The sequence below is a fragment of the Neoarius graeffei genome, chromosome 28 (genome assembly GCF_027579695.1).
Source record: "Neoarius graeffei isolate fNeoGra1 chromosome 28, fNeoGra1.pri, whole genome shotgun sequence".
Lineage (NCBI taxonomy): Eukaryota > Metazoa > Chordata > Actinopteri > Siluriformes > Ariidae > Neoarius > Neoarius graeffei.
The window spans coordinates 1667846-1683523 of NC_083596.1; the positions used below are offsets into that span (position 1 = coordinate 1667846).

The 15678-nt window shown below is 43.5% G+C and overlaps 1 protein-coding gene across 5 annotated transcripts in view; it reads left to right on the forward strand.

The window, feature by feature from the left end:
- The first annotated feature begins 805 nt into the window (after positions 1-805).
- LOC132875658 (ephrin type-B receptor 4a-like) overlaps positions 806-15678 on the forward strand; it is a 39332-nt gene continuing 24459 nt past the window's right edge. For all 5 annotated transcript variants that reach the window (XM_060912597.1, XM_060912599.1, XM_060912600.1 and 2 more), the window contains exons 1-2: positions 806-1752; positions 14334-14407. In XM_060912597.1, coding sequence (XP_060768580.1) covers positions 1638-1752; positions 14334-14407 — 189 coding nt within the window. In that variant the 5' untranslated portion in view covers positions 806-1637. The remainder of the gene's footprint in view (positions 1753-14333; positions 14408-15678) is intronic.

Genomic DNA, 15678 nt, shown 5'->3' on the forward strand with positions numbered 1-15678 from the left:
AGGTTAACTGGTGACTCTAAATTGAGCGTAGGTGTGAATGTGAATGGTTGTCTGTGTCTATGTGTCAGCCCTGTGATGACCTGGCGACTTGTCCAGGGTGAACCCCGCCTTTCGCCCGTAGTCAGCTGGGATAGGCTCCAGCTTGCCTGCGACCCTGTAGAACAGGATAAAGCGGCTACAGATAATGAGATGAGATGAAGTAAAATAGTCAAATGCTAAATTTGTAAGCTCATGCGAGTAAAGTGGAATCTGTCTTACAGAGTCACCTTTATATTACATGACTCATTATTTATGGTTGTGTGTGTGTTAAGTGAAATGTAAGGTTTAGTATAAAGCCCCCCTGATTGTTCTTGTGTGTAAGGTGAGCTGAGTCACTGTGAGCAGGGATCTGAGTCTGTGGGAACTGGCTGATAAATATTTGATCCTGGTTTATCTCTAAACATTTGAACATTTACTCACACGGCGTGATAAGACCTGATAAGCTAAAGTGCTTTTCAGAGTTTTTGTTCAAATAAATTAGCTCACCGGATACAAACACGCAGCAATCCGAGCCTTAATTGTGGGAATAATGGGTGCAGGAGTCAGGGCATGCTTACACTGAGAGAAGAAGAAGAAGAAAAAACACAAAATGGTTGAGTGAATTCTGCTTTTTATTTAATGAGAGGAGATAAAGGAAAGAGGCGGGGCTTAGAGATATGATTGACAGGCTGCGTTAGCGAATGATAGGCTGGAGGTGGAGAAAGAGGTGTGGCTTGTTGGTGAGTGGGCGGTTCCTGTTCCATCCAGCTCGAGCCGAGTGAGACAGAGCAGAGCTCCAGTGTGCGCGCGCGGATGGTGAGGGTTCGGAGCACGCGCAGTGCTTACCTCAGGATTTCTCTCACACACACACACACACACACTCTCTCACACACACACTCTCTCACACACACACACACACACTCTCTCACACACACACACACACACTCTCTCTCACACACACTCTCACACACACACACACACTCTCTCACACACACACACACTCTCTCACACACACACACACACTCTCTCTCACACACACTCTCACACACACACACACACTCTCACTCTGCTCCAGCCTGCCGGTGCTGCGCTGTGTGGGTTTAGCGGTGCTGAAGCAGCCCGTGAGGCGGCGTTGGATTGTCGGTGCATTGTGGAGTAAAGAGCGCGCAGCGCTGCGGGAGGGTTTAATCCGCACTCAGCGCAGGACGCAGCTGCGGAGCCGCACACTCGGAAAGGAACCGACGCTTTCCTTCATTTTCCTTCCCCTCTCTCTGTCTGGACCGAACCACTGCCTGGGCCTCGAACAGCTCACATTATTCAGGCTGAACACTGAGGGACAGAAGCAGAGCTCCTCAGGCTGAGGCTGATGGTTGTGATTGTTACACTGGCCAACTGGAAAACTTCATAAACTCCACTTTCTGTGTGTGTGTGTGTGCGTGCGGCAGTGTGTGTGTGTCGGGTTTTTTTGGCCATTTTGTTTTGCAGTGTGTGCAGCTGTTTAAGCCCTGAAACTGGACTTGCCCATGGGCTGTGTGTGTGTGAGGCCCAGCTGACAGGCCCTGAGCTCCACTTCCTCTCTCTGTTCCTCTTTATTCATTTCTATTCTCAGGACTGGGGACATGGGGGGGATCTCTCCCTCCACCTCTCCCTCCAGCTCTCCCTCCATCATGCAGCTCGTGTGGAGGAGTGTGACTGCACTGTGGATCTTACTGATCACAACACGAGCTGATGAAGGTACACACACACACACACACACACACACACACCTCTATTACACCTCTATTAATTAGTGTTACACACTTCTCCATTAAGCCTACAGCTGTGACTTTCAGCTACCTGTTTGCATGGTGTGTGTGTGTGTGAGAGAGAGAGAGAGAGAGAGAAGACTTCCTTTGAAATAGCCTGATTCTACCCATATGGAAAAGATGTAGATAAATCTTATAAAATTTGTATGTCCTTTGTCTGAAACTTGTACGTAAAGCATACAACAGTGAAACCAGATATAAGATCCTTAGTAAATTTGACAAAATGAAACTTGTATGATTTGCGTATTTATCAGAACAGTAATGCAAAAGTGGCCACTTTCAGGAGTAAATCATATTCCTTACATGATGCACAATACAGGAAACATAAACTGAAGGTGATGGAAAGTTATTTTTTTTTTATATATAAGTTTCTTCTATTTCTTTTCCATATGGGTAACTCTAAGAACGCTTTCCACCTTGTTTCTTTCTTTTGCTGTCTGTGATGTGACCGAACCCCACTGAGGATCTGTACACGGTCAGATTTATTTACACACTTTACTGATCTTGAAAGAAACGTTGTGCCAGATTACCCCAAACAATCACAATAACAGTGAATAGAATCGATGGTGTAAAAATATAAATCTGAACCTATGGTGGATGAATTAAAGCACTAATGTGTGTGTGAAGTGTGTTCGGGTGTGTTATATGCATTACTGTGATATTAATCAGATTCTACAGTGTGGTCCTTTATAGAGGTGTGTGTGTGTGAGAGAGAGAGATTTAAACTGTATAACTTCAGGTTGTGGTGTTTTGTGTTTCTTGTTCACTAATCGTGTTGAAAAGTCACCCTGTAGAACAGTTCAGTACTTTCAGAACCAGTAACCTGTAGAACACTTATTCTGAATGTAAATCAGACCGGTTTCTCACAGTAACCTGCTTCTGTCCTGCTTGAAAGATTTCACTGAAGAAATGTGGACCATACCATGTAAAACATAAGTGTGTACACACACACACACACACACACACACTTATATACAGTACTCATCTCATTATCTGTAGCCGCTTTATCCTGTTCTACAGGGTCGCAGGCAAGCTGGAGCCTATCCCAGCTGACTACAGGCGAAAGGCGGGGTTCACCCTGGACAAGTTGCCAGGTCATCACAGGGCTTGAAATGAATGTTTCTACATTAAAAAAAAACACTATAAAGAGAGTAAACGGTAATAAATGAAACACGGTCAGTATTTGGCGTCATGACCTTTTACTTTAAAAATATTAAATATCTGTCTGAGGTCCAGTGAGTGCAGTTTTATGCGGAAATGATCTGTAGGTTTTCCTGAGCATCTTCCAGAACCAGCCCCAGTTCTTCTGGACACTTTGACTGTCACACTCACTTCTTCATTTTACACCAAAACCCAGCAGCCTTCATTATGCTTTCTTTTTTAATCCGAAAAGTGCTCTGTTATGGAATATGCCGCATTTTTCTGTAACTGATCGGCTAATTTTGTGCTCAGAACTCATCAAAAAAAAAAGTTTGTACTTAAAAGAAAAAAAAATAGCTGCCTTTTGGACAGTACTGCGTGTGTGTGTGAGTGAGAGAGAGAGAGAGCGCGAGATAAATCCACCAGTCTGTTCTCTGTACTTTTTTTCTTCTTTCTGTATTAAAAGTTTCCTCTGCATTTTCTGAGCTTATCAGTGTGACCCAGGCCGGCACTAAATCTGCTCTCACTGATAAAACGCATTTCATCCAGGACATCCTTACACACGTCAGATTTATCATCCAAAAAAAATACACAGATTGGTCAGTTATAGAAGTAAATGTCGTTATAGAGAGTGGAGGAAGTCGAGTTTCTGGAGAAACGGCATTTTGGAGAAATGTGTCGCGTCAGCTGGATAAGGAAATCTGTAAGGAGGAGAAATAAACAAGTTTGCATATAAATGTGTGATTTTAAAAGTGTGTGTATTATAGATATGCATGACTAAAGGTATAAATTATATGTGTTTTAATCAGACATGGCGTGTTATTTTCGTGTTCACATCGTGGTTATTTATTGGAATGTAGTTTGTTTGGTTTCCTGTCCTCAGTTAAACAACACATTCAAATATTACAACCTTGATGGAAATCTACATGAATGTACAAGTCATTAGAAGCAGATTAGTTGTTAATGTTAATCTGATTTACGCTAATCTAACCCCGATCACACCGTCATCAGGAAACGTCAACATCATAGTTGTGTTAAAATCATCACCACAAATGTTTTTCATCATTATATCACTGACATCCATTCATTCAGTTACATGTTGAGTTTTTCACTAATCTCCACCCACAGGCTCAAGCTGCACAAATGGTTTAATGATTTATTGAAATTTAAAGTGTTATTGATCTTCACTCATTCGTCATTGATTTTTATCCCTAGTTCAGAGTTCTCCTCGGTCTGCTGTTCGTCTTAAAAACATTGATCTCAGTTGATAGTACGCACGCGCACACACACGGCAGCTAATGAAGGAGAGATGAAAAAACACATTCCAGTTAGATTTCTTGTAAGATTATTATTTTTATTGTGTGAGGTCTCATTTGTGTTTTACTTCTTTAGGTTTCAGTGATTTTAATAATAAGTAATACGATATAATATTAATGTAAAAGTTCATCTTTAAGTTCCAGAATCTGCTCTGATACTTATCCGAGTGTGTGCGAGATCGGATTTTCTGATGTATCATTTATACACGCTGTTGACTGACACAAAATGACACGGACGTTCTACTCCAACACCGGACACGACATTCCTTAAGTTCCTTAAATCCCGTCTGTTCTGTTTCTCCCACAGAGTCGACTCTGACTGTGATCAGATCAGTGTCAGGTATAGGCGATACTCAGATTAGAAAATTAAAAAAAAAACACTAGCGTGATTGGAGTGTTTGAGGCATTTTGAGTGTTAAGGTGTGAAATGTGTTGTGTGTGTTTTTTATCCTGCTCTTTTCTAACTCGAGTAAATTGGCGTTTTCTGAGCAGCTCACACAGATCGCTGCTGTTACTTTTCAAAATTGGTTTTTGAAATTGCTCTTGTACAGTCTTATGCCGGCCGGTGACAGAAATTAGAATTTTAATTGCCAGACAGCGTCTAATTTCTCCCATGGCTGTGTGAGCGGCAGCGTGTTCCTCCTTCCGCTCTTTATTACGTTTCCGAATCGCTGCCAGCCTGTAAGATGGAGACGGGCGCCTGGGTTCATCCTGATCGCTGATAAACAGCCGACAGAGTTATAATAACGCGTTATACGTCCAATCTGTCTTTCTTTGACTTTAAATACAAGTTACACTGGAATTAAATACAAAAAAGCCCCATGACGGATAAATAATTTAAAAGATAACACACAGGTGACCTTCAAGGTGAGCGCTGAAATTTTTCACGGCGTGTCGGCCGGCGCATCAGACGATCGATGGTTCGGATTAGTTCCGCTCTCTGAGACACACACCTGCTCATGGTTATCCATAATCAATTAACTGCTGTCTGTGACTGACACCACACACACACACACACACACACACACAAATTAATGAAGTATTGACTGATCTGCACCTGTAATTAGCTCATGGATCTGCTTTACTTCTCTTCTGGAAGAGCCAGGAAATGACCAGCGATATGTTTATTAAAATTTATACATTTTTAATTCAGTGTCTCAATCTTTGTCACAGTTTATGAATTTATTTCTACATTAAAAAGTGTTTAAAATAATCACGTTGCTGTGTACGGGACCCAGGCCTCATTTATCCGTCTCTCAGTAAAGTTGTGTGGAAATGTTTCCAGACTGAACAGAAATTCTACGCCAGATTTACAAAAGTTGATGAGGGTAAAGGCTGGAAAACACAAGTGGAAGTTATTTTGATTTGTACACCAATAAACATCTCATCTCTCGTCTCATTATCTGTAGCCGCTTTATCCTGTTCTACAGGGTCGCAGGCAAGCTGGAGCCTATCCCAGCTGACTACGGGCGAAAGGCGGGGTTCACCCTGGACAAGTCGCCAGGTCATCACAGGGCTACCAATAAACATGTTCAGTAATATTTAATATTAATATCATCATCAGTGATCTCTAAATCCTCCATCAGCTGAGGGGTTTGTTACCCGTCCCCTGCTCACTCAAAACATGCAGGTTAGTCTAAAAGGTCAATCCGTAAATTTTACAGATCAGTATCGAATCAGATGAATTAAAAAAAAAAAAATCAACAAAACAATATTTTTTGCACACCCTAATACATCACCATTTCTGTAGTCATAACAGAGTGATTAGTTTTATTTCTCTTAATTTATGCGAGTGTGCTGGCTTTCTTTCTTTCTTTTTTTAAATATTATTTTTTAAGCTGGTTTTGGTTAAATGGTCGGTTCTGGATGGGTCTCTTCGTCCCTGATCTAGTGATCTAGCATGAGGATGTGCTTGTGATCGAGACTAAAGCTCTTCTGGAAGGCTCTCTGAAAAAGGCGTCTGCTAAACGCTGTAAACGTCGAAGAAATAAGCAATTTTTAAACTCCTCCTAAATTTAGATAAATTGAATATTAATGAAATTTAAAGTGTATTGCTGATGTAACGGTGCTGTAATCCGTGTGAATGATGTGATTTGAAGTTGAAGTTTACATTAATTGGTTATCTTATGTGTAAAAGACATTCGTAGCCTAATCAGGAGCATGAGTAGGTTACGAAGGTTTGTTTTGGGTTTTTTTCCTGAATTTCTGGGGATTTTATGTATGGTGAATTTCTTGTGTAAACACTCACGTGAATGATTTACGGATTGTAAATCTCCGTCTCGCAGCATGTTTAGTGAATGTCATGTCATGTCTGAGGTTGTGCTGTTTGCTTGTGTTCTAAAGTTCACACATTTTATAGAACGACTTGAACGCAGTGTGTTTTTCATCCCCCCCCCCCCATCACATCGTCTCATAATCTCTGCTGTATTGCATTCTGATGGCTGTAGGACCGCGTGACGTTCCTGGAGCAAAGTGAACAGTCGCGCTTCCTTCCTTCCTGGAAGCGGTTGGGCGTTTCTCTCCAAGCCGAGATGCTGCGCGGTGACTGTAGGCTTTGGGGGTCCGGCGGGGTTTGTAATGATTAATTTGGTGAAGTTAAAAACAGCATCAGCAGGGGGTAGATTGGATTTTGGCCTTTGGGTTCGACTCAAAAGAGTTTGAGGCTGAGATTATAGCAAATCCCAGAATCCCCCCAGATCGTCTTACGGCTCCCTGATTCCCTCCGCAGGCCCGGTATTGATGAGTGAGAGAGAGAGAGAGAGAGAGAGAGAGAGAGACGCTCAGCTTTCATCTGAGTTCACACTGTTGTTCAATCGTCTTTTCTCTCACACTCAAAAGACCTAAAGGAGCTTATCCATTTCACCTTCTCTCGCTCTCTTCATGCGCATTACAAAGCAGAAATGTAAAACAGTGATTCCTGTCTGGAGTGTGTTTGGGATAAACGATGCTGTGTGTGTGTGTGTGTGTGTGTGTGTGTGTGTGTGTGTGTGTGTGTGTGTGTGTATTCCGGTCTCATCATGGCTGTATGTTTGCTCGGCACTTTTTGATGATGTCATCACTGTTGCGCCTCTTCAGAATATAATGGAAATCTCATTCTCATCTCTCTCTCTCTCTCTCTCTCTCTCCTTGTAAATATATCTTTTCTTTTGCAGTTTTTTTGTATCCCTCTTTCTCTTGCCTCATCTCTCTCTGTCTGCTTTCCTCTCGTCCTCCTTTTCTGTTCTCTCCCTCTTCTGCTCCTTCCTCCTTTTTTAGCTTCTTCCTTGTTCTTCCCATTTTCTCCATCTTCACATCTCCTTTTTTCTCCCTCTACCCCTCCCTCACCTCTTCATCCTTTCTTTCTTTCTACATGTGTGTGTGTGTGTCTCTCTCTCTCTCTGTCTCTCTCTCTCCCCTTTTCACAGTGCCAGGTTGAGTGGCGTTTTAACGGTGGGCGTCATAAACGTGCCACTTAGGAAAATCAAGAGTGTGGAGAGAGCAACACACACACACACACACACACACACACACACACACACACACACACACACACACACACACACAGGCTCATTGTAGATGTTTGAACAAACACAAGCACTTGTGTTGAATGTTGGTGACAGCACACGGTGATGGTCCCCCTCCACACACACACACACACACACACCCACTCTCTGTCGTTCTGCACTCGTTTATTGCAGTACTGATGTTTTCTCTGTGCTTTTTTATTCCTCTCCTGCTGTGGAAATGCAGCTTTGCAGCCCAGCAATCCTATTAAACGGAACTGATTTTTATAAGACGGGGATTTGCATTTAAAGCAGCCTTTTCCTTTCTCTCTCTCTCTCTCTCCTGCTCTTTCATTTATCTCTTCACTTTGGCTTTTTCCTGAACTCTCCCTCTATCTTCTCTCTTTCATCCCTTTCTCTGTGCCCTTTGTTTCATCTTGTGCTCTCTCTCTCTCTCTCTCTCTTTTTTAAATCTTGTGATTAGCTCCTTGAAGACTGAATTGTCTGTCCGTTCTATGTCTTTGGTCTAATCTTCAGGTCTGCATCTTCTCAATCTGGTGTGTGTGTGTGTGTGTGTGTGTGTGTGTGTGTGTGTGTGTGTGTGTGTGTGTGTGTGTGTGTGTGTGCGAGAGGTCTCTGGGTTCACACACTGAGTTGGTGTCTGAGTTGATGATTTGCTCTTCAGCCAACTCATCAGTGTCCATGCAGCGGTGACGGATGTGTATCAGATAGAGTCTCTCTCTCGCTGTTCATCCTCCCACACGCCTCTCACAGATTCACAACTGGGGATGAAGGGAGACCTCCGACCCTCCTGAGCACCACACAATCAGAGAGAGAGGGAGGGGGATAAAACTGAGCTAGAAAAAGACTAGAAAAGGAGCCGAGAGGGGGAAGGGAGATAGAAAATGTAGAAAGAAGTAAAGGAGAAGAGAGAGAATGGGGAGAGAAGATTGAAAAGTAGACAAAGAGTGACAGAGTGAAGTGAATGATGAGAAACATAACAAACAGTTTGTCAACTAAAGTGGGGAAGCGCAGGAAAGTGTGTGTGTGTGTGAAATATCAAAAACACATGCACCTTAAAGCTCAGAGGCAGCGGCTTTAATTTTATGCACATTTGAAACTATATGTTAAAAAACCCTCTGTAATTTTCTTCTGGTCCCAAGAAGTATTGTTAATAAGTAATAATTAAAATAAGTTAGCGCGGATCATGGCGAATTTCTGTTCAGCGATTTTCGTGACCACTCGGTGCGTGATGTCATTCAAGACAAACAAACCACTTGAGTTGAGTCCACTTCCGTTTACTTACTTTGCCGTTCGGCTTGAGTGCAGACGTGCGTTCGGGAATTTCCAAAGAAAAAAAACCCCATGCCTTATTGTTGTGCAGTGAACTGTAACAACGGGACCGGTTCAGGAAGAAGTTTTTACCTTTTTCCAAAAGAGGAGAAGAGGCGGAGCGAGTGGGTTGGCTTTTTCCGAAAGAGGAGAAGAGGCGGAGCGAGTGGGTTGGCTTTTTCCGAAAGAGGAGAAGAGGCGGAGCGAGTGGGTTGGCTTTTTCCGAAAGAGGAGGAGAGGCGGAGCGAGTGGGTTGGCTTTTTCCGAAAGAGGAGACGAAGCGGAGAGAGTGGGTTGTGCGCGTGAAACAAAATCAAGCAGTCAAAGAAGAAACGGAGCAGCAACGCTCAAGCAAAAAGGAGAAGATTGGAGGGAAACATTTTTACTTTTGCTTGCAATTGACAAGTCAAGAATCCTGAGGGATCCTGTACAATCACTGTGGAAATGAGACAAAGGGATATTTCCTCGCTTAGAGTCGGCTAGAAATAGTATAATGCCGCGGATGGCAGGCTAATGTGGCCCACCGGCGCACTGTCCAGTAATCGTTCCCTGTATCCACTAGGGAGGGCGGTTTAATTATTCTTCAAAAGGGCTCTTATTTAGTATTACGACGAAAGTAGGAATTTATCATAACTACCAGGATAAATCGTTTGGGCGCGAGTCTTGTTGAGGTCCGGGGTCACCGCGATCAGAGTCGGCCGAGTCGCTGTCCGATTCCGAGGCCGCATGGTCAAACCAGTGAGACACAGTCACCGATTGCTTCGCAACGGCCATAGGGTCATACAGATACGGTTTCACCTCTCAATATTCAATTTGGAGAGTTCCTACTTCAAAATCGCTCTCGCTTTCAGACATTTTACACAACCTCTCACGACCAGAGTCCGTACACATGTGCTCGGTTCGCAGGTAAACACAGAGCTGCTCCCGGTCTGTTTAGCTTGAATGACGGCATGACGACGGTCCCCTGGCGGTGAAAGTGCGCATAAGTGAGATGTAAACAAACCTTCGGAACTTGTGCAAACCAGTATATTTTAACCATTTTATTCAATTTTTGGGTGCAAATTAGACATTAGGAAGATTGAATTCGCTTTTTGGGTCGTTCTTCTAGACCAGACCTGGGCATTTTCCGGCCCGCGGGCCGCATCCGGCCCTTTGGTTCATTCTGACCGGCCCGCGTAAGGTTAATTAGAAATTACAAAATAAACGTATTTTCTAATTTTACCTCATGCATGGACTGAATGTGCATTGCTTTTATTTGAAGTTGTGTTCAACAAAAACGCAATGCGCGCGACATGAACATGACATGAAATCCCACGAAACCTATACTTGGGATCGTGTGTGTGAGAGATTGAGTACGAGTCACACACCTGACTGTGGAGACACACACTCACCCAGTGAATGATTAGCATGCTGTAACTCACTCTCGCTCTCCAAGACACACGCACAGAAAAACTAAAACTTCCTTGTGTGGGGAGAGTCCAAAATCAGTGTGTACAGCAGCGATCTCCTAGTCTGGTTAACACCAGACCATATCACAAGTGAAATATGGTCTGGAATCCACCTATTGAATTTCTCGTAGGGGAGGTGTGGTTTACGATTGTCAACGGCCGTTTATTGGACGTTGCAAATGTCTATCATTTGGCGTATACGTAGCCCATGGCCAATCACGGCAGTTGTACCCGGTGACGTAGTTAGAGCGACGAAGAGGCGAAGAAAGACTGTAACGCCAAACGCTGTTCTTTTTTTAAAACAAACTTTCGCTCTAAACTATTGAGAACAGTGTGTAAAGCTTGATCGAAAGTTTGGTTCGTATCGCTCATCGCCATGTTAAATGTGATCCGTAAACAGTCCCAAATAAACTACAAGCTTCCGTTTGTCGAGTAATATGCGTCACCGTCTTTCCACCCCTCCCCACTCTCTGATTGGCTCCCTAACTCAGGCGAGCCTTTAGACCATAGTTTCCATGCTGGCTTTTCAGATCGGAACGATTGTGCAAAGCAGCATGGGATTTCCCAGGCTAGCGATCTCCCACTTTCTCTCTGGTATGAATCTGGTAAAGCCATGCTCTGTAATCTGTTCATGACTGGAACTTAAATGAGTTACAGAGCCACAAGGCTGATGTTTCCCGCTGTTAGAAGCACACACACACACACACACACACACCTGATGCATACTCTCATAAACCTTAAGCTCAGGCATCAAGTGTGAACACAGGAAGAAGAAATGAGGGGATGAAAGTGAAAAAAGACGTGCAGAGACAGCTTTATGGTGTGTGTGTGTGTGTGTGTGTGTGTGTGTTTATATATGGAATGTGTAGATATATGGAATCAATCTGTGCATGACTTAGACACTGATGCAGATGACGAGTAAGAATTTCCGATACGGCTCAAAACTGCAGCCTCATGAGGCAGTGAACTTTTATGCTGTGTGCGTGTTTTCAGGTGTCTTACTCTAATGGACAGAAATGAGCCAAAGGAATGTTTTGTAAACCCCCCCCCCCCACACACACACACACACTCTCTTGGAGTTCAGCATGTCTCTGCATGTTTGAGTACACATATTCATTCTTCCTTTTGGTGTGTGTGTGTGTGTGTGTGGTTGTTGTGGTATGTGTGCAAACATTGTCACTGACTGGTGTCTTTCCATGTCTAGGCTGCATGCCAGAAACGGGGAGTGCGCGCGCACACACACACACACACACACACACACACACACGGAAAATCAACATAAAAAACAGCCTGCAAACACAGTACAGATTAAGCAGAACATTCCAGCGTGTTTGCACATCTCTGTCTGAGAGCAGAGAGCTTCACAGTGATTGTGTGTGTGTGTGTGTGTGTGTGTGTGTGTGTGTGTGTGTGTGTAGGAATGTGTGGACATGTGCTTAAGAACCAACCACACACACAGATGTGTGTATTCTCATGCTACAGTAATTCACTTCACGTCACTTCATCACTCCACACTTTCACTTGCTTTTCCCCAGTAGTCTGTAATCCTGCTTCTCTCACTCTCTCTCATCTTTCTTTCTTCTTGCTCTCTCTCATATTTCTCTCCTGTTTCACTCCTTTGTCTTATTTCTTTTTTTTCCTGTCCATCTCTCATCTGTTCTGTGTTAACCTTTTCTGTCTCTTCTTCTTCTTTTCTGTATTTTTCCCTTCTGTCGGTCTCATACTTTCTTTTTCTTCTTTTATGTTATTTCTTGTATCTGTGTTTCTGAATGTGTGTGTGTCTCTCTTTCTCTCTCTCTCTCTCTCTCTCTCTCTCTCTCAGGTAAATGGTATTTGTGTAAACAGCAGAGCTGTGCTGGGCTACAATTAGTCTCACACTTTAATTAAGGACAGAAGACAGTGCCAATTACAGAGAGAGAGGGGAAGTGTGTGTCTATAATTACAGAGAATTGGAGTGCGTGCTTGAATTGGTTAGGACACGACTTTGAGATCAAGGTCACCTACTGGTTGCCTACAGCCGTGCGTGCGTTTGTGTGCGTGTCAGTGAGTAAGCTAATTTCTAAGAAGTTTGTGTAAATATTGAATTAACGTTTCATGCTGACAGGAAACGCACTGCAACAAAAAAAAAACTGCCACAGACTTTATTCTCTTCTAAGAAATGTCCAGCTCATGCTGATGACATCATAAAGACGAGTCGGAGACAGACACGCAGGTGGATTAGTGTGTTATTGTCCGTGTGCACGCTTGTGTTTGTTTTACCAAGTGAATGCTAATCCATGGTTTGGTCTATGAATGGAGTCTATTGCTGTGACAGGATGGGATGATGTTGAGGTACACACGCACGCAAGTGCAAACACACACACACACACGGCATGCAAGCTTTTCTTGTCCCATAAAAACATAATGACAGAGTAAGGATCGGAACAAAGGCGGTTACAATTATCTTAATACCAAGGTGTACACACACACACACACACACACACACACACAAACACACACAGAATGAATGAGAATTGGAGAGTGAAAGTGGAGTCCAGAAGAGAGGGAGGATTGAGAAGGAAAGGGAGTCAAGAGAATAGAGGAAGAGGACAAGTACAAAAAAAATAAATTAAAAGCCAAGAGAGAAACGAAGAAGAAAAAAGGTGTGAGGGAGAGAAAGAAGTGTGTGTGTGTGTGTGTGTGTGTGTGTGTGTGTGTGTGTGTGTGTGTGTGTGTGTGTGTGTGATGTAATAGCAGGATCCAAGAATCAGAAAACACTCGACCCAGATACATACAGAGTGAGACAGACAACTGGGAACAGAGGAGCTTTTCCACAGCGAGAGAGAGAGAGAGCAAGAGAGAGAGAGAGATTATGCAGGTTTATTTTTAGATGAAAGAGAAGGCCGAAACAACTGGAACTGACACAGATTAAAAAACACAGACATCAATAAGTAATGAACAACAGAAAGATGAAGGGGAAGAAAGTTGAGTGGAGAGAGAGATATTTTCCTTATGGTTTCCAAAATCACATGTAAAGCCTCTCAGAAATGTAACCTCATCTGATTGGTTGAGACAGCATTATGGGCGGAGATTATACCCTCGGGGGTGTGGGGTTAATTTCTCTGATTCCCAGCTAGCAATTTCTCTCTGCTAGTGCGTGACTGGGACCTAACACACACACACACACACACACACACACACCCTCTGACACATGTGAAACAGCCGAGGCTCACGGAACACATCACAACCTGCAGGTCACAGCTGTTTGTGTCGTCATGGAAATGCATGCAAACAACATACGCCACAACGCTGTTAAATAACTCCGCCTCCTCCTGAGGAATAAAATCACAGCAATAGATTTAATACTGGCGCGTGTGAGAATTTATCCGTGTCCTTGTTCTCATGTCCATCTTTTTCCCTACAGAATAGAAAATCCACACACTGCATGATATTTATAAAAGACATGTGGACAGATGGAGTGTGTGTGTGTGTGTGTGTGTGTGTGTGTGTGTGTGTGTGTGTGTGTGTAAGACCTTTATTTAGCTCCTCATTTTGTCTCTCTGTATGAAGGTTCTCAAGCTGTTTTTCTTATTTTTGCTGTGTCACGTTTCCAAGATATATTTAGCTCGTGTGTGTGTGTCATGTTCTGATGACCAGTGTGACGATGCAGTGTTCAATACACACAGTATTATTATCTCTGTCCCTGCGTCTGGGAGGGGGAGGAGGGTGTGTAAGTAGGGCAGTGGTGTGTGTGTGTGTGTGTGTGTGTGTGTGTACTCAGCCCCATCTCTGTCCTGTGTGTGTTTCTCCCAGAGGTTTTAATGAACACCAAGACAGAGACGTCGGATCTGAAGTGGACCACGTACCCCCGGCCCTCCGGATCTGAGGTGAGACACTGAACCTGAATCTTCTCTATCATCATTTATTCAGAGGTGTGTGTGTGGGGTGTGTGTGTGTGTGTGTGTGTGTGTGTGTGTGTGTGTGTGTGTGTGCGCGCATGCATAGACAGGTACAGTCAGAAGTCTGCATTCCCTCATCATGGACGGGAATATTACGACAAAATTGGGCTTTCAGTGATTTTCTTTTTCTCTTGCAGAATCTTTGTACAACATCTTTAATTTGAAAAAAAAAAGATTTTGCTGCGCAGTTGTATTGTGGTTTTTCTGAACTCAGCGCAGAGTCAAAATTATACATACAGCCACCTAATATTTGGTTAAATGTCCCTTAGCGAGTTTCTCCTTCACCAGATGCTTTTGTTCACCAACAAGCTTCTGTCAGAGCTCTGGTTGGATATTTGACCACTTTTCTTTGGAAAATGAATTGGTAGAGTTCATTTAAATGCCGGTGTTTCCTGGCGTGGACCTGATTTTTAATCACAGTCCACATATTTTCGACAGGGTTGAGCTCAGGACTTGTTTTAAGCTTAATGTTCTGCTTTATCTTCCACAACCAGCTCTGATGTGTGTTTGGGGTCATTGTCCTGTTGGAACACACAACTGGGTCCAAGTTTCTGATGGTTTGAGGTTATGCTGAAGAATACGGAGGTTCTTCATTACTCCATCTACTTTGTGCAGTGCATCAATTTCACCAGCAGCAAAACAGCCCCAGAGCCTGATGCTACCAGCACCATGCTTTAGCAGTTGATACAGTGTTCCTCTGTACTTCTGGTCATTGTGGCCAAGCAACACAATCATTGTTTCATCTGACCATAAATCTTTCCTCCAGAAGCCTTTTTCTTTGTCTGTGTGATCAGCTGAGAACGTTAGTCGAGTTGAAGGTGTGGATTTTGGAGCAGGGGCTTCTTTCCTGGGCAGCAGCCTCTCATGCCTCTTTTCCACCAAAGCAGTTCCAGGGCTGGTTCGGGGCCAGTGCTTAGTTTGGAACCGGGTTTTCTGTTTCCACTGACAAAGAACTGGCTCTGGGGCCAGAAAAACCGGTTCCAGGCTAGCACCAACTCTCTGCTGGGCCAGAGGAAAGAACCGCTTACGTCAGCGGGGGGGCGGAGTTGTTAAGACCAACAACAATAACAAGACCCCGAAAGATCGCCGTTTTTAAGCGGCGAGAAGCAGCAGCTGTACAAACGCGAAGTCATCCATTATTATTATTATTGTTGTTGCTGCTGCTGCTTCTTCCGTGTTGTTTTTGCTTCGATATTTGT